The 27,262-nt window shown below is 39.5% G+C and overlaps 1 protein-coding gene across 2 annotated transcripts in view; it reads right to left on the bottom strand.

The window, feature by feature from the left end:
- RBMS3 (RNA binding motif single stranded interacting protein 3) overlaps window positions 1-27,262 on the bottom strand; it is a 705,920-nt gene that overhangs the window by 145,893 nt on the left and 532,765 nt on the right. For both annotated transcript variants that reach the window (XM_036406615.2, XM_036406614.1), the window contains one exon: window positions 10,295-10,452. In XM_036406615.2, coding sequence (XP_036262508.2) covers window positions 10,295-10,452 — 158 coding nt within the window. The remainder of the gene's footprint in view (window positions 1-10,294; window positions 10,453-27,262) is intronic.

The raw sequence follows: 27,262 nt of genomic DNA, 5'->3' as shown, positions 1-27,262 counted from the left end.
AAGGAGAAGCACAGATGCTGAGAGAAGCCTGCAAGGCTGTTGCTGCTGATTTTTGCAGAGAAACTGGTTGAGCCAGTTTCATTAGGACAGAGTGTGGCTCCTGAGGAGGACCTGCCACCCTCCCTGCCTGCAGCTGCACTCCCAGCTGTGCTTGAGCACAGCCCTGTCAATGAACAGTCCCCTTCTGGCTCCAGGGCATCACCCTGAACAAGGACATCTTTATGCTCTCATGTGCTGCTTGGAAAAGCAATGGACACGTTTCTAGACTCCTACTGCACCCAAAATAACTTCAAATGGCTTAAAGAAGTGAATTGCAGGATTTGGAGAAGATAACGGAGGATTAAACAACAATTATTAAGGATTACAATGTTAAGAAAACAACCTGCAAAGACAGGCTTTATAGTAAAACCAAAGACAATGCATATATGACTATTGCAACATAAAGCCAAGTTCTGGGTGAAGAAAGTAATTTATGTGTAACACCAGCTGAGGAAATGCCTTACTGTTCATCTTCTGTGAGTTCAGGATAACTCTCAGCATTGAGACATTAAAGTATTAACAGTGAATTGGTAAATGTATTTTTGAACAATTGTAAGAACACAAAGTTACTAGTCAAATCTCAAACCATGGTTATACCACATCTGGAAACTCACTATTGCTTCAGATCTTCTAAATCAACTGCATACAAGTCCAGAAAAGGAGTTAACTTTGCTACAGAGGGGGTTTAGAAACTTTGAAAAGAGGAAAAAGAGAAATGGAAAGCCAGTAATTTCCTAGAAAAGTTGTGTTTAAACACCATGTTCAATGCTCCTTCAATGCACCAGTATGTACCTCCAGGTATTCTCCACAAAATAACTCTGCTGACATATATATTGCTTACTTCTCACCAGTCTAGATAATTTTAAAATTAATTTATCCACTACTCTTTCTGTCACACAGTTTGGGGAAAGAGTGGTTCACATACAGCAGCAGTTTGTCTCCCAGGATACAATTCTGCTCGAGTCCAAGAAACCACACCATACCACAAAGAAAACAAAAAAAACCAAAAAACCAAAAAAGAAGCCCAAAAAATCCTGCCTTCCCATTTAATTTTTTTAAGGAAATCAGTCTATTGTCCAATTATTTCAGATGAAATTAAAACTTTCCCCTTCCAGGTTGTATCATTGTGTATCATGTGGGCTGGGCTCTTTCTACGAGCACAAAGACAGTGACTTAGATTGTTCGATTTAGATGTTCATTCAGACTTAACTAAGCGAATGTCTGTGCTGAGCCTTTAGAGACTCTTGTCTCTGAAAGAATAAATGCAATAAAAGTCTGTTTTCTGTAGCTGCAGGCACTTGGTGTCAAACCATGTTATGTTGCACCACACAGCAGTGACAATTTCATTTTAATACATGGGGTACATTTTAACAAGCCAAAGCAATCCCTGCAAAGAACGCAATATATAAGCTGCCAAATGAAAGAGACTCAGTGCACTTCATGCGTTTTATGTGGGAAGAGAATAAAAGTGAAACCCACAGTGTTCTGGGATAAAAAGCCCATAATTCAAATAGCACTCTGAAAAAGAATGTGCACATTTTCCTCTCAAGTTTCACAATTAACGGCTCTCAAATGCCATTGCTGGCTATCTGTAATCTGGCACACGCTTCGCTTGAAACCGACACTGGCATTATCGACTCAGCCTGAAAAGGCAGCACAATAGACAAAGCCCTCTATACATGCTCCCCTCAGATGTGTTGCTGAGTAACAACTGCATCCATCCTTTGCCCACCCCACCTGAGCCCTCCCGTGCTTTCTGCAACTTCTGCCTTTTGGGGTGGCTTTTCCCCCCAGCCAGGCAAAGGCTGGCCAGGCACCCACGCACTCATCAGGAAGGCTTCCACCCCAGGGCCACCAAAACATGAATTTTAATTGTCCACAACACCCCTCTGCTTAGAAATAACCCTTTCAAATTGAGTTCTTCAGGATGATTAGCTCACTGATTGACTGGGAAAAATTAGGGGAACAGAGCAACCAGATATATTAGCAAAATTCTGATTCTTGCCTTAACAAGACCCAGGGTTTAGTTCAGTCAAAATTCTGATCAATATCAACCACTTATGTGGTTTTTTATGTGTCAATGTCTATGGCAGGCACCTACACATGAGTTGAATCTATCCACACACAGAGATTCACACATTACTCCTCTTCTTGTTTTATCCATAAAGCCGAGCTGTATCTGGGCAGAGGTCCCAAAAATACACTTTCTTTAGGTCCACATTAATAAATTCCTCCTACTTTTCCTCAGAAAGCTGCAACACTTGTCTATTGTAGAATGTGCTTTGAATTATTCTTCTTATATGAGCTAGCAATGTTTCAAAATGTTGCTTGAGACTGGCATTTAATAAAAATATCACTAACGGAATTGTTACATGTTAAAAGGTTTTCTGTAAAAGAATGTCAGCTGAGCACAGGTAAACTTGGGAGAAGAACACACTCAAATACATTTTTTAATTTAACACATTTTTTAATATTGGCATTCCTTTCATAATTGATAGAACAGAAATATGACAAAATATAATATTCTGGATAAAAGATACAGATCCTAGATGCTTCAAAACTTTCTACTGAAAGATACAGATAGCACTTGCTGGAAAGGAAAGGAAAACAGCTTCACATGATAATAGAAATTTGGTCCGATTAGATAATTTGTGAAGTACCCCTTTCAAATTCCTTTCAATTGTATATTTTTGGTGTTTATCCTAAGAGGCTATAAAATAATAATTCATCTTTAAATGAAATTTGGAGATAATCATAATGTATCTAAATATTATTTCGAACCAGGAGTGCACTGCAGAAAAAAATAATTATCAAAGCCATAGGCTTTTATAATTTTTTAAAAGGTACAGATAATTATATAAACCCAAAAGAACTAATAAAACCATGATAATTTATTTTTACCTGTGTCTATACATCTCCCAATTCTGGAAACTAAGTTGTAGGGATCCCAAATACAAAATAAGTAATGAGACTCTCTATATTCTGTCCAATTTGAAAAGAAGTAATTTTTTTTAAATCTGAAGAATGTTTTTATGATTATTTTCTTGCTATATTTTGTAAACTAAAGATACTTCAATATAAAAAGAAAAGAAAAGAAAATCCAAACAAACTTAAATAGTGGATGCTTAAACAAACATCAGAACCAAATAATTTGATGTTCAGATCTTGCTATTAAATATTTATTATATTTATATTCTATTATTATATTATAAAAATAAAATTAAAATAGTTTATTTTATAATATAAAAATGATATTATATATCTCTCTACAGACCATAATGGCACCAAAGTAGTCATTATGTGTTGTTAGAAGTAATAGGGAACATTTAACATGAAGGAGAGGAGAGGAGAGGAGAGGAGAGGAGAGGAGAGGAGAGGAGAGGAGAGGAGAGGAGAGGAGAGGAGAGGAGAGGAGAGGAGAGGAGAGGAGAGGAGAGGAGAGGAGAGGAGAGGAGAGGAGAGGAGAGGAGAGGAGAGGAGAGGAGAGGAGAGGAGAGGAGAGGAGAGGAGAGGAGAGGAGAGGAGAGGAGAGGAGAGGAGAGGAGAGGAGAGGAGAGGAGAGGAGAGGAGAGGAGAGAGAAGAGGAGAGAAAATAAAAATTATTTTAACTGCCTTCCTAAAGCTCCTATACATGCTTATTATAAAGATTGATGCAGTGTCAAGAAACAGCTTAATACAATTTTTTATATAAGGAATACCATGGTAATTACATAATTATTACCTGAGAAATATTCAGTACCATGTAATTACCACCTAGTGGAAAAGTGTGGGTTTGGTTTACATATATCCTATAGTCACTTTCCTTAATAATAATAATATAAATGAGAATCAGGACTATTTTTTTAATATCCAAAATAAATATTTAAAGATTAAATTGTTATTACCACATTTATGTTATGATCAACACAATAATATTGTTTACATTTAGAAGAGTGGGAATAATAAATCTTCAAGAACAATGTTTCCTTACTATTTAAGGCATTTTGCAAAGATGGAAGCAAGTAGGTAGTAACAGTGAGGGGAGCCCAAAGAATGGAGACCTATAGTTAGAATATACACCAGAAAACTGCATTTCTTTAGCATATCAAGAGGACTAGAGGGGCAGTCTGATAGCACATAAGTACCTTTTGTGGGGAGAATAAACCAGGGAGTAAGGACTTCTTTACTCTTCCTCAGAAAGTTGTGACAAGAACCAGATAAATTCAAAAGAGAAATTAGGCAGAAACATTTAACTGCAAGGAAGATGTTCCACTGGCAAACATCAGATAGAAAATTGGTGGTCCTTTTTTTCTGGTTGGTGTCTCCAAATAATTTCTGAAAGTCTTATTTTAGTAAGACATGGACATTATCTCAATATTAGGTAACAGGTAGTATTTCAACTGCTAGGATATAAAAGATGTGAGGCAAAATTATCTACAGGTCTCAAATACTCTAAAGAGTATCTCTAAACGAGATAGTTTTGATTAGCATAAGGTTTCCTATGTTTTTCATCCTTCCATGGAAACACATTCACTAGTTTTTAAATTTATTCTTGCTAATTTAATTCCAGGCATTCTAAGACCCAGATGTGGTGGCAACCAGATTTCCTCCTTCCCTGTAAAAGATTTAGGTATCTTATCTCCCCAACTTTTCAGTCAGTAAGAGATTGCTTCAAGATGTTTGTGCTTTTTGGTTTGAATCCATTTTATGTTGGAAAAAAGCTATTCCCTTTGCCACTCACAGCCTAAGAAGACATTTATTTTGACAAGTTCTCCTCATGGCTCACAAATTATATCTTTTCCAAACATGTCTTGCCTGTATATTCTTCAACTGTCTGCTTGAACAACAGGAGGTTGTTTACTTTCTCAGATAAATATAAAAAACCTACAGAAACCACTCTTTTCCTCTGGAGATGTGGTTCATTTTATACATTGCAGCATCACCCATTATGCCAAGGTGAGCTGCCTGAGTATCTCTGCACTACAGTACCTTTTTTTTAGAGATAAAAAAACTCTAGAGACCCAAAAACCTCTTTGGGTCAGAAGAAATAACTTTATTACATATACATTATCCTGAAAACCTCTGAAAGATGCACAGCCTCCTTTAAGGAAAAAAAAAATCAACAAAAACATAGAAATTAAAGGCTCATCTCTCAAGTTTTACTTCAATGGAAACTGGAGCATAACCATTTCTACTGAAATCCATGCAGAGCTTCTAAAAATAGAATAATGATCCTGTGATGGCTCAAAATCTCGTTTCCTAGTTTTTGTTGCTCTCTTTTAGTTGCCGAGTTGAATATTGTTTCCAAAGACTAAATTTAAGACATGTAAAATGGGGACAAGCAGGAGATAAGTTTAGTAAAAAAAGATAGAAAAAGCAAAGAAAAGCAACCCATTAGAAGCTATTCCAGAAGAATAAGGTAGAGAAAAGATGAGGATGAAGCCCAAACTCCCAAGAGCAGAGTGTTTAAATGCCTCACTACAGACCCCCAGCTAGGTCACAAAGGGATGGAAGCATCTCCCTGATGTGTACCTTTGCTCTGAGGTGCCAGCTAATTGAGAATATCTTGACTTTGGTCATTTGCTGGAAACAGCATCATAACATTTTTTTTATGACCATTTGTGTTGTACAAATTTTCTCGTGTTACTGGAAAAGAACAGTACAAACACACAGCCATTTCCACCTAGACCTAGGCTGATTTATGCTACTGTCTTCACAGTCTCAGGTTAAGTATTATACTGGTGCCTGCCAGCAGTGCAATACTTGACTGTCTGACTGTCAGCATTTCCATCATAAATTTCTGTTTTCAGAAGCTTATGACTTCGTTGTAAAATGTCGCTTGTGGGAGGAATCTTGCAAGGTCGTTTTAAGTTACAAGACAGCAAACAAAATAAAAAAGTTAGTGGCTTCTAACTCTTTCTTTGCACTTTATCATTTAAAAGGACCTATAAAATGCTTGTTCTGCTGTTCAGCTGAGTGTGACAAACCTGTGTATGGTATTATTAACAATACTATCTCTTTAGGGAAGATACTTAAATAATACTTGAATGGTATTTTATTGTGGGGTTATAAAAAGCAATTTTTATTTCATTGATTCAGTGGTACCAGTGAAGTCCCTCCCCAAGGTATATACCAATATTTCCTTGCTCCCTTTTCCAAAGCCCAAAAAATTCTTCAATTAAACTCACAGTACCTCAGGCTTGGATTATGCAAATTGCTCATCCAAATCACCTGATGGCTCCCAATTTTCCAGCTTCCTCCCTCATCACCTTTCAGAGCTGCATATTCATCTTCATCTTATGGAGTCCCATTGATATTTGTCTAGGGATCCCGATCCATCTGTCCTTCCCTGGAGTTTGCTTCTCCCTGCTTCTTCCTGAAATTGCAGCTTCATGCTTGCCAATTTTCTTAGGGATGTATGAAGTCCAGCAAAATTTTTCCAGGTTGCAACAGCAGATGGAAATCTGAGGGTCTCAGAGATACATCCCCACACAAACCTCCCCAGAACCCTGCAGTGTTGATCTGAGGCTTTTCCAGGGAGGCCTTTCAGTGGAAATATATCACCACAGATATATTTTACAGATATCACACAAAGTCTTTGACGCATGTTTGGGATTTCCAAATTAGTTTGGAAATCAGTTTAATATCTCAGTTTCACCTGAGATATTAAATTATAAAGCAATTTCCTGGGTAAGATGCAGGATATGACAGATCATTCTTCTGACTGAAAGTAGGAATGATCCTTATAATATCTAAGCCTGTACTACCATCCCAGATGATGGATTTATTCAAGCTAAATTATAGCACCTTTTCGATCACCTTCAATTAAACCCTTGAATAAGGAAGAACAAAGCCGTTTTCCTCTTCACAAATGCATCCCTAAACTGCCTGAATGTTCTTTATCCCCTGCTGCTGCTGACACTTCTGTCTCCAAAGTAGCAACATCACTGATCCTCAGAAATCTCTCTCTAAATATTCCTCCTAACAAACAGTAGCACTGCTTTGCCTCCACTGTGATTTTGTCATTCCTTTATCTTCTGTCACCTTAACATCTGGAATTTATCCTCTGTGGGCCTGTGGAAATCCAGGTCTTCCAGCACATACAGTTCCTCTTTTTAAGTGGCAACACTTCTTAAGGATGAAGATAAATATGATAAATAAGATAATATTTCCCTCCATGCTCTCAATACCTTCTCCTATCCAGTAATTCCAGCCTCCCTCAAAGACCTTCTTACTATCTCTGATCTGCTTTTTACTCATACCATCAACAACACTACTAATGTTGTCTGCCAAACTCATAAAATATCAATTTTAAAATTATATCTTGAAGTTTCAAATCCAGTTTCTGTGGATTTCTTTCCATTTTTTTTGTTTTGTTTTGTATTGTTTTGCTCTCTTTCACCTTGCTGATTTTTTTTTTTTTAGGATGAAGGACCATGTTTTTGTTCTAAGCTCTGAAGAATACACTTACACTTTTAAAATGGAAGATCAGCTGCTGAAATTATTAGACAACTCCCAGCAACAGGTATTTAAGAGAAACACCTACAAATTTAAGTATTGTGATGAAATTCTGTGCAACAGCATCACAGTGTCATTCCCTCTTTTAACAGGCAATCTTACAAAAGACTGAACTCAAAGCTTCACATCCAAAGAAGTGCCTCCTTTTTCCAATATCCTACTTCTAGTAGGCATTTCTGCCCCCTCCTATTTCTCATTTCTCTCTCTGCTCTAGGATAGGCTGTGTTTAGTCTCAGCTTCTGCTTGCCAATGTCAACAGAAACAGTCCTGCCAAAGACCACGGCAGTGGGAGCCCTGTGGAATGCCAGCTCCCAAGGAGAGTCTGAAGGCAGGTAAAATGGCCTGGAAGTAAAAAGCATGGGCCAGGGGTGAGGCAGAGACAGATGTATAGAGTTTATAGCATGGATTGGCTTTTATGAAGCCACAGTCAAAGTCTAAAGTTTCCCTTCTCTGGCCCCTTGCTCATAACTCTCCTCCCCAAAATCTCCCCTGGGGTGTACCCAGGCATAGTTGGCTCAGGCCACACTGAAATGCTCTGGAAAGATTCAGGAAAATCTGTTCAGTTGCTTTTGAAGGATGCAAAAGAGAGGAAATTGTTTCATGGCTTGACTTTCACTCAGAGTTAGTTTTGTACACACATACTCCAAGGGAGGCTGTTAATGTCACCAGACATAACTAAGATAATTTTGATCCAAGAACATTTGAAGTTCTCCAGGTTATAAATGATTGAGTAGCCACCTGCAGTACTATAAAACTGCTAGTCATACCCATTTAGAAGAAAAATCTGACAATAACTGCTTACCTTCAGTCTTTACTTCTCACTGCTTTTTGAATGAATACGCTTATTTTGAGATTGACTATTTCCATGATTGGGCAGACTCAGAAAGTGACTTTTAATCATCATAAAATGTAATTAATAACTTTGAATCATCATATTTCAAAATTGCTGGATGCTGCATCATTTCAGCATATGCAGATTTAATTTTTTCTCTGGTGCTTCTGTGGCTCTGTTTAGAGCTATGCTAAGCATCATGGTATATTCCACAGGCAGGCAAGATATGCTTTGATAAAAGGTCCCAATCAGAATAGCCAGGATCCTCACCTGGGGCACTGATTTGAACTTCTAAAATCTTACTTGGACTGGAAATCCAGCTTCCATCCCCTACCTATACTGCCTTGGTGCCCACGCCATAGGCACACTAGAATGAAGCCTTCATGAATACAAGCAAAGCTAAACAAATTAACAACCTGTTTGGTTTGACATACAGGAAAATGATACCAGATAGCACTTCTGTACAAAAAGAAAGTCAGCTGGTTATGTAATTAAATATTGTATTGATAATTCTGCAAAGACAGGAGTCAGCATTTGACTATGGTACTAAATTCCTGGATTAGCTTTAGCCTCACTCAAATCAGTGGGAGATCTGCTGAACACTTTTATGGAGTGAAGGTTTTACCCCACTGTCACTGACATGGTGAATTACACAACCTACAAGTTAGATCGTTAAAGATCCCTGAAATATGTTCCATAATTCAATACATTTTCACAAAGTAAGTCAATTTTCAAAAAATGCGAGTTTATCCATGACTTAGACTTTCAGCATAAATGTTTTGCCTTTTCTCATTGAATTCAGACAATATTATCTAAATACTTTTTGTGCATGATGACCTCTCACATCAAGGGCTGGGGTAACACTACAATGTCACTTTTCTTGAAAGCTAACATTTTATCACACAGGACCTCCTTTCACTCAGTGGTATTATGGCACTAACAGAAGTGCCATGATATACCAAGATATGATGGATTTCAGAGAAATTTTCAAGATGAAGAAGTTATTTTGCCTCCCTTACAAAGCATAGTGTTATGAATATTCTGTAGAAACAATGATCTGGGATTTTTTCCCCTTTTCTTTTGAAGCAGAAGACTGATTTGCAGCAGAATTGCAAATTTCTCTTCTTATTTGTTTTTTCAATACCCTTCTATATATAGCACTCTATTTCTTGGCTTTTGAGAAGAAAACTATTTGATTTGAGAATGTTTCAAGCTGAAGAGAATCTATGTAAATATTCCCTGAGAGTAAACATGGAGCCTTGTCTATCTGTACTAACAATGAAATACATGGTAATAATATGTTGCCCATTCGGTCTAAATGTCTGACTACTCCATCAGGGCTTTTTCTATGCAAATATTTCTCCTTAAGCTCTTTTCACAGCTGCAGTTCAAGGAAGCTGAAGCTTTCAAGGAAGACACATTTCTTCAGTCACAGTTCCTACCCTTTGCTCTTCCAGCTGCTAAGTTTACTTTCTCCTGTTGCAAAATCTTTGTCAAATATTTAAACAGTTTCATAGAATGGTTTGGGTTGGAAGAGACCTTAAAGACTGTCTAGTTTCTCTCCAGATTTCTTACAGGACACCTTCAGGTACTAAAAGACTGCAATAAGTTCACCCCAGGCCTTGGTTTCTGTGCTTTTTGCTGTAGGACATTTATTATTACCCAAGCTTGATCCTGAACTAATAGCTCACTATTCCCAGCCATTTTTATTTACATATATCTACACAGAATGAACCAGTTTTTAGAGCAATGAAATGAACATCCTTCCACACTGGCATTTCCTGGTGGAAAGAATGGATACAACCTGATAAAGGTGCCACTCTGCATCTTCCATAGCTGTGAGATTTCAGAGCTACAGAACAGACAGCAACTGCAAAGGACCAAAGGCGATAAAATGTGCATGAAAAGTAAGAGCAAAGGTTTCACCTGGCAAAGCCGACTCCTCTGCTGACTCCATTCGCATCTCGCAATATTCTGGTGGAAATGACATGTCCAAAGGGTTTCAGCATATTCTCCAGTTCCTGCTCATCCATGGACACAGGTAAATTTGAGATGTATAGATTTGTGGGATCTTGCTCTTGTTGCTGCAACAGAATAAGAGAAATATCCTCAGTTAGGCTTAACACAGTAGAATAGCTTATGACTTGTACAAGAAGGGCTGCTCAAAATAGGACCAAGCCAAGTATTCACAGTGGCATTAGAAGAAAAGCTGGGTAATCTTTTCATGAAGGCAACATATTTGCCAAATTTCTGCAAACTCTCATGCATGTGCTTAATTCTGTGCATGATTGCTCTTATTGAACTCAGTGACACTACACATTTATAGAAAATTACTCTCATGAACAAGTGTTCTTGGATTTTTGTCCTAATTTAGCAAAGAGATCATGAAGAAAACGTGATTTCTCCAAATGTGCTAATGTTAACATAAATAAAGAAAAAAAATTCAACATATATTTTAAGCAGATGTGCTTTCCAGCTTGAACACTTCCCATTCAGCCTGTTCATCATGAAAAAGGTTGGTTGAAAACAGAATACTTTTCATAGTATCTTCTCCTGTTCTTTCCCCATCTAAAATGCCTTCCTTAATAACAAGCAACAAGATCTAACTGGGCTGGGGGAGGAGGGGGGAGTTCTGCAGTTCAACCTGTGGTCCTGGGTGACACAGGTCACGTGTTTATTCTGAGACTAAATGAAAACATCTTATAAAACAAAGCCTGTAGCAAGAATAATTGAAAAAAAACAAATTTGAAAGCAGCTTTCTTGTTCTATTTCAGCTCTTTAGGCTAAACTTTCCATTTTGGTAACCGCTCCAACTCCTATTCTTGCTTGCTGAACTCTTGCATAGAAACATGAAAGAGACATAGATGCCATATGTAAAATAACTGTATTGAAGCAATAAAAAAATCCCTTGTCTACAGACAACCAGGTCTTGATTGCATTAAATCAATTTAGTTATGCCCTTGCAAATTTTCATGGCTCTGCCCATTTTTATTGATATAAGCTTTACATAATATCTGATCACCTGCCAGCACAAGCCTGAATGGGATCAGGCATTACTACGTAATTGCAGCTAATGTTAAATAACCAAAAATAAAGGATGCAATCATTATATTGTGCAGTAATCCAGACAACACCTTCTCTGAGAAAGTTCTCTGAGACAGAGTTTTTAATTTTTTTTATTAGAGTTTATTATTATTTGTTTATTACACATTTTAATAGGCAGGAATTAATTTCTACCTGTTCAACATTGAGTTGACAACAGCAATACCCTTTTTTTGCTGAGTTGTCCTAAAATAAGATTAATAACCTTGCAGCAGCACGGCAACCTTGCACTATTATGAAATTACACACAGTCCTGCAGCCATCTGCCCTGGTTTAACTAAACTAGTTTCAAACTTCACTCCATTAAAATCAGTGAGGATGTGCCTTGTCAAACACAATCATGCATTCTGTTTCAAGAAGATGTATGAGGACAGGACAGAACCAAGATATCTGCTCCATCACTGCCTTTTACATACAAGGCTTCAATATTGGAAAGAGAAATTGCTTCAAGCTGTGATTCACACACACCATCTTTGCAGGGGCTAGAATGACTAAGGCAAATCTAAGGTAGCTAAATACCAGAATCAGAAGCTGAAAAAAGTTTTTAGCTTTTCTTACCTCAGGCTCTAGGGAAATTTTAACCCTTTTGGATGAGACAAAAAAAAATGTAAATAGAGACCCCAAAAGGTCCAAAATCAGGAGGCATGTAATACTGTTGTGCTGTTTAATGTGGATTCTGATCTCAGGGCTATGGATGCTTGTCTTTGGATGTAGTGGCTAATGACCACTGCATTCTAGCTTTGCATCTCCAGACTCCCTACTTCATGAAACAACACATTACTGTGTATGATGAATTCTTCACTGTTTTACAAAACAGAAATAAAAGACTAAAGCAGGCATGTTTTCAAGCTGCTGTCCATAAAAATATACCCAGTTATTACCATGTCTTTAAGTAAGGGGCAGAAGAGAGGAGAGGAGCACCATACACAAGAACACTGAACTTACGGCAAATTCAACTGAAGTTACAAACCTCAAATATTGAAAAACCTTATTTCCCTTTCTAGTTATCTTTCCCTGCAGTCATCTTCCTTCCTCTCACATCAATTTACATTTATACACATCCAAAAGCTAGTTCCTCTCCAGTAACCAAAAGATGCTAGTGAGGGGTCAGAAGTGCTACAGTACCGACAATGGAAGGAAAATCATGCAAACAGTCCTGGAGGGGAGGTAGACAAGAAAAGAAAAGGAATATGAGCTTCAGAACACACTTTTAGCTTTGGGAAAAGCAGGGAGACAAGAATGCAAATAATTTTCTTTATCTGTCTCTTTTTTTTTCTTTTCTTTACTTTTTTCCCCTTTTCTGTATGCAAGCTATGTAAGTTTTATTGGTAGTTTCCCCCTTATCCACCCTCCACACCCCAAAACCATACAAAAAATGAAACATGTAGGAATTTGGAAGCATCCTCATTGTTACTCAGTACTTTGAAAGGGTGAGCAATAGAGGCAGGTAAAGCAGAGGCATTCAAAAAGCAAATTGAAGCAGAAAGTTTTGCAATTCCAATTGGCTCAGTTCTTCAGAAATAATTCCATTATTATGCAAACCTCTACCGATTGATTGGTTAAGAGCTTTGATTAATCCACCAATCAGTGCTCAAGGATTAACATTTCTTGCTAATATTTAGAAAAAAAAATGCTGATGAAATCCCTGTAGCCAAAGACCAGACTAATGTGGAAAAGCGGAGTTATGCATCAGTAACTTCACGACAGCCTCTGCTTTCATTGAAGCAACTCAGTCCCACAGCACATTAAAATGAGAACTCCTCCTTTGACTACTCAGTTTTCAAGCTGGGTCATACAAATAAAATAAATAAGAACCGTTGCCAACGTGTTTCACTTCTGAACCAGGAACACATAAGCCTTTTAACTGTGCTAGAGATTAAATGTCGTTGTTTTAAATATCCATGGAAAGTTAGCTACACTCTGAGGATAAATGAAAGACTAGCAGACCATAGTCACTCTTTCACAGGGATTTGCCAAGTCTATCTTTTATCAATGTGATAAATAAATACTGCAAACAGAGAGAGACAGATGAGGCCACTCATGCTACCTCTGCAACACAACAGTGTTTTCTAAGAAATGAAAAAAATCACATTATTTTTCCTTACTATACAAATATAGCATTTAGAGAAATACCCCTTTCCTTTAGAGAGAATTATCAGCCCACAGAAGCCATATATCACACAACCAACTGAAACAAGATGAAATGCCTCCACAGTAATGCAGCCAGGAGCTGAGGAGGCTTTACAGGGGTGATTTGGAACCCAGCTGTCCTGTCACTGTGCAGCCAGACCCCACTGCCACCTACCCTCATGAGTCCCTATTTCTCAGGCTTGGTCCCACTCCCAGCCTCTGGCACTGAGGCTCCTTGTGATCTTATTCAGTTGCGTAGAGATCTCTGATGTTCAGTGCGGAGGTCCTAACACACACCTCTCATTTTGCCCAAGCCTTTCCATCCCAGATTCCCCAAGCTCCTATGTGAGATATTCTCTTCCCTATCCCCATGACGCTGCTGAGCTTTTCACTGTCAAAGGTAAGTGTCCTGCTGTTCAAAATGTGCCTGTTTGTTGACAAGATAAGCCTAACCAGAACCATGAACCTGAGCACCCCATGAACTATTTGTCTTTCATAATCCTAACAGCTGACAGCTCAGTTTCTGCCTTCAGTGAAGGAACAGCTCCTGGGGTTGCAGGACTGATGGTGATGTTAGTGTCTGGATCAGGCTCCCTGTGGTTCATTTAATTCTCTCTAAGACTTTTCACTAGACATTAAAAAAAGGCTACTTCCCATCTTGGGCCACTAAAATCTCATTTATTATTGTCTCCAGTCCCAAAATGCACTGACTGACCAGTCATCAGTGAGAGAGCTGAAAGTGTTCTGTTAGATACTGAAGGTCACTTCAGACCTGTATCTCCATCCTATGACCCCAACAGTCTGGGCAGGAACCAAAAGGGTGGGTGGCAGAAAGCCACATGCTCACCACAAACAACTCCAACAGCACCGTGACTTGGATGCCCCACAGCTGGAGACTTGGAGCCAGCACTGTGGGGCCACCAGCCAAGCAGAGCCTGGGCTTTGCTAACGAGTTTATTGAATCCTAGAATCACAAAGGCTGGAAGAGATCTCCATGACCAAGTCCAATCAGTAACCTAACACTGCCAGGTCTACCACTAAACCATGTCTCTAAACATCACAACTTCATGTTTCTTAAAAACTTCCAGGAACAGTGATTCTACCACCTCCCTGAGCAGCCTGTTTCAATCCTTGACCACCCTTGCAGTGAAGAAATTTACCCCTCTGTACCACACAAGAGACACCATGCTGGCCCTGCACCAGGGGGGAGGGACACACCTGTTGATGCAGCCTTCCCAAAGCACACCTGTCCCTTGGATCTAATCCCCCACGAGTGAGAAGGGCCTCCCCAGGGGGACCAGGGACAGCCACTGCAGCTGACCACTGTCCTGGAGGCTCACAGGAGCAGGGGGTCTCTGCAGGCTCTCTGCAGTGTGGCAGCACACTTCCTCTGCCTTTCCCAGGCTCTATGCCAAATGCAGATAAATAATGAGTACAACACCAGGCCAAGTTGCTGCTTCATGAAGAGAGTGGTGAAGCAACTGTGCAGCCTGATGTGTGTGCCAACTGCAGAAGAACCACGCTCAAGACATGCAAACTTGCAGGTGCAGTCTCAAGGCACAATCAAAAGCCTCTTCCTGGCTGTCCTCACAGACGTTCATTTTAGCCAAGATCTCCCATTTGATAGCCCAAGGATTTTCCACATGCAGTTTGCCCTTGCACTGCAGCCCCAAAGAAGCAGGGATAAACTCATCCCAACCCTAGGAAATCCTGGCACAGCCTCACACCTTAGGCTAAGCTCATTCTGGGGCCCTGGTCTGTGCCAGTCTGCGTGGGTACACTGAGTGCCAGAGAATGAGCCAACAACAACAAGAAAAAAGAAATTAAGTCAATTTAAGCTCCTCTCCAGAGAAGTGCATGGCTTTTTGCAACTCCCTTTGCTCCCACTGCAGCCTGTTTCACCATCATTGTTTGAGCATAATACCTCAGCTCTTCTGGCCCTTGTATTCCAGGGGCTTTAGCTGCATGCATATGTTGCAGCTGGACCATTCTGGCTGGGGATGTGTATGATAGAGACTCTCAAAGTGGTCAAAACCACACCTAGAAAGGCTTAAAATTTTGAAGATTAATTTTATTTTTTTAATTCCAATTTGAAAAAAAAAAATCCAATCTTAAAATTGGAAGGTTTAAAATTGTGAATACTGCAAACCAGCAGTAGGTCAAGCCCATGTTTTAGATTGGCTCAGACCAACTCCAGTGGTCAACAGAGCAGGTGTCCTGCTGCAAGGCTCTGGAGGAGTTCAGCAGTCAGGAGCAGTTGTACTGGGGAAACAGCCAGAAATTTTGTTACTGCCTTTAAGCAAGAACTGGGCCAGTCACTCAGCTCCCAAGGCCTGTGCCAAGGAAGCAAAAGAAGTTTGTAATGCAAAGAGTTTGAAGTACACTACACCAACAGCACTTCAAACAAAAAAAAAGAAAAAACAAAACCAAACCCAACCCTAGTGGGGTGTGTGCTACAACTCCAAGTTTGCTGTTTGCTTTGCTGGGCCCTCCCAGACACTTTTGAAAGGAAGGACAACGTTCAGATGGGATTTTCCCTCCCATCTTGAGATAATCTTTGGAAGCAAGGCGTGAAAAGCTGAAAGAACAATTCCTTCTTGTGTGAGCTGAGGCTAAAGCTCCTTACGCAGTACATTTGGTAATGCATTCCTTAAAGACACGTGTAGGGAGGGGCAGACAGCTTTTGGCAATGTTTTTTTTTTTCCCAAAAGGAACTCAAAACTCTTCTAATCTGTGATCTCAGTAGGACTGGAAACTAAGTATGTTTGGTTTATCTGGAAACCTTATGTACCGATTCCTTTTACTGAACCTAATTTATTTCTCCTTAGAGCAGCTTGCTCTAGGAAACCAAGCACTGATTATGAGTTCAAATGATTTCTTTTTCCATCTTCCAAACTTATTCTGGGAATTTAACTTTGCATGTGGATCAATATGAGATTCTGAACCCCTCCTTTAAAAGATATAATCAATATTTATACTATTTATCAATAGTACTATCAATATAACAATATTTATTTATTCGCTTGTCTTTAATAAATTGAATCTTCATTATACTCATTTTGACACAGGTCAATATCACAGCTCACCTTTAGAAACACAGTTCTGTCTTTTTAGATGCAGGTTCAAAACACCTTTTAAGCAGTTTTTTCCTCAAATTAGTTCATCTCTGCCTTATGGCTACTGCCCAGATCTTCAGCCTATGCACTTAACTCCTTGTCTCCTTTAAAGATCTAGGTTGAACTTCTGTATCCCCTCAAGATAAAAATAATCATGTTTTTTTATAGAAAAAGCCATTTATGTGGATCCATATATATGAAACCAGATCATTTATATGGAAACATTTATGTGATATTTCACATGTTTTCCAGTGTTTGCTCACCATTCTGAAAACTGCAGTTGTATGGCAGCATCAGTCTCATCTTCAGTTTATTAAATTATTTCTAAATTGGAGCTTTTATAGCCACTAAGCTTAAATTAAATTTAGAGGAAGCATGTAATATTTACCCTCAGAAGATTCACATTCAATAATTCTTGTTTTATTTTTTATATTTTTAATATTCACATTTTTAGTACTGCAGATCATGAGAACTTTTCAGGACATCTGAAACAGACATTAATTTAAAAGCTGATCTTATGCACATTTGGTTGGATTCACAGAACAAAATTCAGAATGAAAAAACTTTCCCCCCATTTTTCTATTGTTACTCCATTTAGTCTTGCTGCTTTTTCATATTAATATAGCATATTTTTTCACATGTACAAAAGATGCCTGGTTTCAGAGTAAGGTACTGAATTTATAATCCTGGTGTTTAACTTCCACTCTAATACCTAATGTCTTCAAGGAATATTTAGAGATGTTCTCTCTTCACTGACCTATTCAGGCATGGCAGGATGCTCCTAACTTACTTAATCACTGCTAGATAGGATGAATATGTGCTAGTAATGTGAAAGTTAAAAGAAAGTCACCCCAAACTCCATCACCCTCTGGTTTCAGAGAAGTGACAGCAGGAAATCCTTTTCCTCCTCAGTGAGGATGGGAAGGAAGGGTTGTGGTGTAGGGGTTGGGGATGTGCCTCTGTACCAGCACGTGGTGCCCTCCCAGTCAATGAAGATACACTGATATGAATTAAATTACACTAGTCCTGCTTTCAAAGATTTTTTTACATTACATATTTGTTTTATAAAAAGAAGGAACAAACTAAAAAACTCTCATGAAACCTTTGCTATAGCAATGGTCCAGACAATGCAGCCTTCCAGATTTGCCAATGACATATTTTGAGCCATCATCGCAGTAACATGAAGTGAACAAAATGAATGAAGTGCAGCTGCCAGGGCTCCCTTTGACTTTTTCCTTGCTTATTTGCTTTCCTTTGTGTGGGCACATCTTTAACAATATAGAAAGCTAAATCAATGGCCAGTTAACTATTGATTGCTGGCTAGTTTCACTCTCTTGTTGAGGACCACACCAAAAGGCTTACAATGCTCTACAGAAAGCCTAAACTTCACATGGATTTTATAAGTGCACAATGTATTAATTATATAACAGATACAGTTGAAGAAAACTGCTAAAAGTAATGCAGGCCTCCTTGTCAAGAGTATTTCTGAAGCTCTTTTACAGAATCTTGGAAAGTTTAAGTTGGAAAAGACCTTTATGATCACTGAGTCCATCCCTTAACCCAGCACTGCCAAGTCTGTCATTAAACCATGTCTGTACCTGACACATGGACTTGTCTTTTAAATCCCTCCAGAGATGGCAACTCCACCACTTCCCTGGGCAGCCTGTTCCAATGTTTGACAATCCTTAGGGTGAATTTTTTTTTCCTAGTATTCAATCTGAACCTCCCCTGGTGCAACTGACCTGGCTACGAGCTCCTTGCAGGCAGTTGTGGAGAATGACAAGGTCGCAGCTGAGCCTCCCTTTCTCCAGGCTGAATAGCCCCTCCTTCTTCAGTTGATCCTCACAGGACTTGTGTTCCAGAACCTTCACCAGCTTCATGGCCCTTTCCTGAACCCACTTCAAGCCCTCAATGTCTTTCTTGCAGTGAGGGGCCCAAAAGTGAACACAGGATTTGAGGTGTGGCCTCACCAGTGCTGAGCACAGGGTGACAATCACTGCCCTGGTCCTGCTGGCCACACTATTGCTGATACAGGCCAGGATGCCATGGGCCTGCTTGGCCACCTGGACACACACTGGCTCATGTTCAGCTGGATGTCAAGCAGTACCCCCAGGTCCTTTTCCACCATTCAGCTTTCCAGCCACTCCTCATCAAGCCTGCAGTGTTCAGTGGGGTTGTTGTCACCCAAGTGCAGGACCCAGCACTTCACCTTGTTGAACCTCACACAACTGGCCTTTTCCCATCATTCCAGCCTGTTCAGATCCCTCTCTAGAGCCTCCCTACCCGTCAGCAGATCAGCACTTCTGCCCCACTTAGTGTCATCTGCAAACTGACTGAGGGGGCACTCGATCCCCTCATCCAGATCATTTATAAAGAAATTAAACAGGCCTGGCCCCAACACTGATCCCTGGGCAACACCATTTGTGAGCAGCTGCCAACTGGATGCAACTCCATCCACCACCTTGCCCTGGTCCTGGTCATTCACACAGGTTTTATCGAGTGAAGACACATGCATCCAAACCATGAGCAGCCAGTTTCTCCCAGAGACTGTGGGAAACAGTGTTAAAGGCTTCAGTTGAGTCTAGGTTAACAGCACCCACAGTCTTTCCCTCATCCACTAAGTGTCACTTTGTCATAGGAGGAGATCAGGTTGGTCAAGAAGTACCTGCCCCTCATAAACCCATCCTGACTGGGCCTGATGCCCTGGCTATCCTGGATGTGCTGTGTGATTGTGCTCAAGATGATCTGCTCCATAACCTTCCCTGGCACCAAGGTCAGGCTGACATACCTGTATATCCCCAGAAATTCCTGTCCCTATAGATGGGTGTCACATTTGCTAACTTCCAGTCAACCACATCCTTTCTGCTGGGAAATTATTAAAAGTGGCTCAATGAGCACTATGTCAGCTCCCTCAGTATCCTTGGGTGGATCCCATCTGGTCCCATGAACTTGTATAACAGAACACTAACCCTTTCCCCTGGGAGTATATGGGCTTCATTCTGATCCTATCCCCATCTTTCAGCTCACCTGAACAACTGCTGGTCTTACTATTAAGGACTGAGACAAAGAAGGCATTAAGTACATCAGCCTTTTCCTCATTCTTTGTCACTGTTTCCCTGTACATTCAATAATGTATGGAAATTTTCCTTAGCTTCCTTTTTATTGGTGATGTATTTATAGAAGCAATTTTTATTTTCTTTCATGGCAGTAGTCAGATTACCTTCCAGTTGGTTATCAATCCAAACATGTTTTTTTTGGGAAGAAGCCCTGCCTATTACACTCTCAGGTGCTTCTGAGGTTTCTAACACATCAATAACCCTTGTATTCTTGCTCCTGCATGGATGCCCATCCCCTCTCTCCACTGAGACAGCAGATCTCGCTAGCACACTATCCCTCACACACTGGCATGATGCCCCCAAGCTTATCTCTACTGAGCGTGGCTTTATCCCTTTTCCACTTTAAATTTTTTTGCATTAGGCATTGTCAGAAGCATGAGCTATCTCCTCAACCAAGACTGTCTAAACACGGATGGTTTCACAGGGAAAATACTGAAGAACAGAGGACATTTGGTTATTCAAAGCAGCTTATTTTGTCTTAGGTACCTTCAAAAGAATCTCTGTGTTGTTTGATGGTCTTCCAAAGGCTCCAATACACAAAGATTTAACATCTTGAGATATTAAATCTCTCACACTGACACATCGACTTCACAGTAGTTGCTGTGTCTTTTCAGACTTAGTGCTGACTGCATGTTTCATAAATTCTCCTTCTTCTGTGCCCAGCCCTGATGTTTACACTATGATGATGGTTCAAAATTTAAGTGTTGTGTTTCCAAAAAGTCACAGGAGATTTGGCCCCAGTATAATTATGCAAACACTATTTAGCAATAATTAGCCAAATCCATCAAACATTATAAATACAGCTAAACTAAACCTGCAGCATCCATTTTCTGTATAAGTTTGATTGTCATTAAGTCATGTCAAAAGTCTGTTAATGAGGTCACTTTCTGAAAAGACACAGTGGTTCTGCACATGGACACAGAAAACACTTCTAAGTGCTATTCTGAAGAAATGAATTTTCCCAGTGTTTTGGAAAAGTATTTTTTGGTTATTCACATACGTAAATTTAAGCACTACTGAACTTTATAATGACCCAAGAAAAGAACTCCTGCCACTTGAAATCCTTCTCCTGGAGACATCTAATCAGAAAAGATGTGACTTGGGCACCCAGCATTACTGGGCCATCACTGAAACACTCTTTGCAGTTACTCCTTAGACAAGGCATAGACCAAGAATACACTTGCAACAGAATTCCACAGAATACACTTGTAACCAGAACTATCAAAGATTGCTCTACCAAATTTTGTCCAAAAATTGCAAACAAGTAAATTCCTAAACCCCAAACCTATGAAGAGCAAAACAAACTCCAAACTTATGAAGAGCAAAACCAAAAAATATTGTAGGAAATTATTTCTCACAAATGCCTGTATCAGCTCCACAGTGGAGTATTATTTATAAGTACTGTTTTAATTAAAACCATGAACTTTAAAAGAGTTCACAGTTTATATAAGCCCAGGATTTCTTCTCTCTGTGCAAACTATCAGATTGCTGTGTCTGCTGTGTAAGCTGGACTCAGCTTTCTTTTAATTAAGTTTGTTCATGGACAGCACAGCATTTGCTAAAGCTAAATATTGCTGGAACTGAATTGTTATTGGTCAGTCGAGCACAGAGCTGCTGCAGAACCTTCCATCATGCAATTCACCTGGCAATGGTGATTTGATTTGCCCTTTGTCTTCAGTGGGAAATATGGGCTTGAGTACTATGGTTGCTGCCTTCAGATCCTAAAAGATACATGGTACCTCCCTTCACTTCCACAGAATACACTTGTAACCAGAGCTATCAAAAACTCATGTAAAAACCTCTTATTCATATTTTTGCTATTACAAGGTGAGATTTTTAAAACTCCTTACTTCTTAGTCTTCCTAGAAACAAATATCTAGCTTCCAACTTCCACAGTACAGTGCAGCCAAAAAGGGAGATCAACTCGGAAAAAATCATTGTGTCATTCTAACTGCGAGTATGTTCAGTTGTCTCCATAATCTATTTCACACTGTTTCAGTGACTGGGCTGCTGTTTCTATTGCTGTTAAGTAAGAATCAATTAATTACCTCAGATGATCTGTAACTGTCTATAGCAATTCCTGAAAATGCTACACTAACCCCTACCTATGAGCCTGAAATCAGAAATTCACTTATAACCTCTGGAAACAAAAGGCTTTTTTGCCAGATGAGCAGCAACCTAAGTTGAATACCTTCTCTCTTTATTTTGATTTTTCATCAATATTACGCTGGTGAATTTCTGACAGTTTTCTATTGCCCACTGGACAAAATTGCCTCAAGTATGTTTGTTTCCTTTATGCTATACTGAGCTAATGACATGCTGACTGATGTATATTTTTCAGGATTCTCTTACTGATATTTAGACAAGACTCAAGTCCTTTTTCCCCACAGAGAGTCAATGAATCTTGCAATTTAACTCTGCTATTCACTTTCTCCCAGAACTGTGTTTTAGATGATGCTGTCCAACAGAAAGGGTGAGTTTGTGATGTGCAACAGAGAGCAAAGAGGTCATGGAAGAGATTAGTTGCCTTGCAGAGGACACAGCATGAAATCAGACCACAGGATAAACTTTCTGCTATCAATAAGGGAGAAAAGAAAACTAATTTGACCTAAATTTCCATATGCACTAAATCAATAACATTAAATTAACAGCTTAATTTAAAGTGCTCTTAAAAAAAGAACTTAGAAGTATGCACTGAAACATCCAATTTTAATTGATTCTTGTGATTATTATTTGTAATTTTGAAAAACGTGATACAGCAAATAATAAGTATTTAGTAGCACTGCTTACTTCAGTTCTTCAAAAAATGTCTGCAGTGCCAGTGGCACCAATTAGTTGAAATGCTTTTTTGTATGTATGTGAAATACTCAGTGGAAAAAAAATTCTGATTGCAATAATACATGAAAAAGAAATTCACAATTATTTTTGCTCTAATTAAAATCATACTTCCAAACACCTGACATAAACACCAAGCATTTCCAGACAAAACTCTTGTTATTTTGAGGCAAAATAACTCTTACAAGAATTCTACAGTTCTAGTTTACATAAGCTGAATTATCAAGAGTTATGATAACCAACACTCAGAAGCCGGATTTGTGCACATAGCAATGCAGAATCCAGAGTAAATGGTTCAAATTATTACAGAATTTCTAGATCTTGTTTTTTAGTCTACATTGGTCAAGATGGCAACTCTCAAGAGTGGTGAGTCCTGGAGCTGACTGGGCTGTTCCATTTCCTTACCTCAAAGCTTAAAGCAGAATGTCTGTGCTCTCATGAGAGTAACATTAGACCAAAAGGTTTGCAGATGGCAGTGGAAACAAATGGTTTTCTCCCTAATCTGTCTGAGGATACAGTACCACTTGCTCAGTGCAGAGGTCAGAGTGCAGTGTCATTGCAGAGGACAAAACTGGGTTCCTCAAACTGTAGATAAAAAGTGTTTAGGTCAACCTGTGCATCGGCCCCTCCTGTGTAACTGTGGAGACTGTAGCAGGTGTTAGAGCAGAGGTTGGATGCTCCTTCCTTGGCAAAGGAAGCAATGGGACTTCTTAAACAACTGGAGCATGGCAAAGGTGAGGGCTTTGCTGTCTGATCTTCCAGAGGCTATAGGATGGCATAATGGAGCAGCAGAGCCACAAGTTACAAATGTGGTTGGGCACACATAACCTGTACTTGGCCACGGTGGCTTTAGACTTTCTGTCCACCATTTTCAGCAGCTGTTCTTTCCAAGGACAGAGTATTTGCTCTGTCATGGCCTGATCCTTCTCTAACTGAATGCTACAGAAAAATTCACTTTGGTTTAGTTGGTAGCATCAGGATCTGTGTTTGGAAAATATTTTCAGAACTGCATTCAGTTTAATAAAGATGCAAATAGCTCAGTGAATACATTTCTTCTGATGATTATCATGCATTTATTGCTTTCCTTTAATATTTAATTTCAAAGCTGCCAGAAATATAAAGACAAAACAGATTTGCACACAGGGTTAAATTATCATCAATGCTGCATCCACCTGTAGATCAGTGGGAACTCTTGTTTCTCTTGAGAAACTTGTCTAGATTTGAGAGACTAAGTCTGAGAAATCTAAGGAAACTCAGATTTCTTCATTTAAAATTCAAAGACTTAACGTAACAGTCTACAGTTGGACTGGAAAAAGACCATAGCTATTAACAGTAGTAAATTATCAGCAGCGGGACAGCATTAAAAGCTTTAAAAGGACTTTTTGGGACAGTAAAAGGCTTTTTAATATTTGACCTACTGACACAAAGGTGAATTCAAGCAGTGCACAGGTCCCATGTGATTGCCTGTGAGGAAAACGGCAGGCTTTCTTTTGTCATGTTTTGTGTTTCTTCCTATAAACCATAAATGAAGTCAGAATTTTCTAGTCTGGGAATTCCTGTTGGGATAAAGGTTGAGGCCTACTTAGCCTGAGTCCATACAAACTGCTAGAGAACAGTTATTCATCTTGATGCACATGCCAGAAATAGAAACCTACTAGTCCTTGAGGATGCATCAATTTTCAGGGAGTCTGGATACTTTTAACTACTACAGAAACCTAAGGAAAAAAAAAATCTACATAGACACTGCTTAAGGAAACCAAAATCCATCGTAAAACACTGCCTTGACAGCTTTATTTTGAGAAATCTGTATTTAACACAGACAAAAATACCATTTCCATTTAAGTTCAGGCTCACTTCACAAAATATACACTGCAGAAATACTTGTACTATATCTAAAATGCATCAGATATAAAAAGGCAACCAAGTCATGTTTCAATTGTGACAAGGGATGGTTATCACTCAGAAGCACGACAGATGCAACACTACCACATTTCCCCTATTTGTGGAATTTCCAAAGCTGAGTCAGCATGTCCCAGCAGAGGGTTAGCAATACAGCCTTGAAATAATCAGTTTCCACTCCCACAGATGAAAACGAGGAAATACTATGAGTAAGGGAGGAAAATGAAACTTTTATTTATTTAAAGCATAACATACTAAAAATAGAACAAAAAAACAGGGTTGAATTGCTGTGATTAACACTGCTGAATCCCATTGCATGACACAGTCCTGAACTGCTGAGCTGTCTGTGCTTTTCTCAGCACTCATCAGAGCAGGTCTTGCTCTATGTGATGAGATTGCCTTGGTAAATAAAGTTGAGATTAGTGGCCAACATCAGGAAAGAAACATGCAAGGGTTAATGATGGGGTTAACATCCTGCCTCTTTGCCAAATGGAGCAGGCATGGATGGTCCCATGGTGTCCAGGCTGGAGTCTCAGCACTGCTGGGACTGTCTGTCTGGATTTTTCCTGCCAGGGAAGTCCCCTACTCCACAGCTGCAGTCAATGTCATGCCCATGCACAGCAATGACAGGAAACAAATTGATAACCCATGGTGGCCAATTATACACTGTTCAAACACATGAAATTTCACTAGAAGAGTGGTAAAGAAAGTAATATTTCTATATCCCTTCTCAATCCTTTAGAAATACCATGCACTTAGTCAATCATGGGCACAGATATGTAGGGACGTTAATTCACGTAAGTCAAGGATCACATAGCAGATGAGCTAAGTGTCAAAGCTTACCTTCCCTGACAAAGAAACCAAGTGCCACTGGGGAAGGAAGCATTATTTAAGGGTATATTAAGCTTTGTGTAGGCAGGAAATAGGGATCTGAGTGGTTCTGTGCATTGCTAGAGGTTTGGGGAAAGTCAGGAGGGAGTAGTAAGCACTCCTATACATCTACTACACTGGGGGAGAAAGGAAGGATAGAGAGAGCAGTATGAGAAACAAGGTTCTCCTCTTGCCATGCAATGAAAGCAGAGAGAAAAGGGGATTTTATTGTACTTTTCAATCAACAAAAAACATAGTGCAAGATGGTGGTGGGGGGAAGCAGTGAACCAAAAAGTAGTCTGTGAACACTCTTACATCCAAAAACCAAGGTAAGCACAAGTTCTTAATGAGTTTTCCTACAAACCTTTCATTAGTTCCTTCCACATTTCATATCAGCTAGAAGAATCCTGTTTTCTCAGCAATAAACACTGACTCGAGTTTTCCAAGCCAATGAATGTTTCCAGTTGCATATTCACAGAGAAAAACACAAAGTCAACAATTATCTGCAGAAGTAAGCAGAAAACCACTCTGAAATTAAAATAGGTATAGCAAGGTGGACAACGTGGTCAGTTCTGTCCTCCTATCAAAGGTCAAGACAGAATTATAAAGCAGATTTTGTTGAGCCATGAGGGGCCATAACCTGCTCCTATTGTGGAGAGGAAAAAGAATTTCCCTCTGCTCAAGAAACTGGTGTGAAAGGGCACATCTGCTGTTCTTGTGGCAGAAGCAGAGTTTTGAGAAAGCCATTAAGCAAAGATATCTGGCAACCAACATGAAATAAGATTCAGCTGGTCAGCTGGTGAGATGCATCAGGACTGAGATGGCTGGACAGGGGCTGTGCAGCACAGGGCTGTTCAGGGTGGGAAGGACAAGCTCAGAGGTGCTGCTGCATGAAGCTCATGCCTTTGTAACCCAGAGACCAGGAGGTAAACTGTACAAGGATGGCACAAGATGATACAAGAGAACAGCACAGAAGAGATTGAAAGATACTGCAAGTTGATTGCAAACGGAGTACAATACTTGAGCCTGAGTACACATGACCAGTCCCTGCAAGAAGGAGAAATGGAAGAAGGAAATGGTCCAGGCCCTGTAATTCCATCTTTCCTTTTGTTTCCAGAAATCTGGACTTGGCTGGCTGTGACTGCTCACATGCCAATGACTTGCTGTGCTGTACTAAAGTGGCCTGTGAGAAAGTGCACTAGCATTCCAATATTAAGCTCTTAGAGGTCCGTGCAAATCTTATGTCTATATTCTTATTTCTATACAGTATTTCAGCTGTGGGTAAGCTGTATATGTATGTCTGTGAGCCTGTATGTGTGTGTATATGCATGGGAATCATAGAACGGCCTGGGTTGGAAGGGATCTTAGAGGTCTTCTAGTTACACCCACCCTGTCCATGGGCAGGGATGCCTTCCACTACATCAGGTTCCTCAGAGCTCCATCCAGCCTGGCCTTGAACACTTCCAGAGATGGGATATCAACTTCTCTGAGTAACCTGTTCCTGTGCCTCGCCACCCCATGGTGAAAAATTTCTTCCTAATATCTAATCTAAATCTACTGTCTCTCAGATTTAAGCCATTTCCCTTTGTCCTGTCACTGCATGCTCCTGTAAATAGCTCTCTCCATCAATAATGGAATAATTTGTTTGAGTACATAAGTATAGTGCTGTATCATATACATTATAACAAAATATACACATAAAAGTGCATTCCAGTTTACATATGCTTTCAGTTTTGAAGATCTGGCTAAACAGATGCCTATGTGTAAAAACATATAAAACTACATTCAGACTTCCAAAAAAAGGATGCACATTTGCAATTATGCAT

The sequence above is a fragment of the Molothrus ater genome, chromosome 1 (assembly GCF_012460135.2).
Source record: "Molothrus ater isolate BHLD 08-10-18 breed brown headed cowbird chromosome 1, BPBGC_Mater_1.1, whole genome shotgun sequence".
Lineage (NCBI taxonomy): Eukaryota > Metazoa > Chordata > Aves > Passeriformes > Icteridae > Molothrus > Molothrus ater.
The sequence above is the reverse complement of the archived record's forward strand: the minus strand, read 5'-3'. Positions and strand labels throughout refer to the sequence as shown.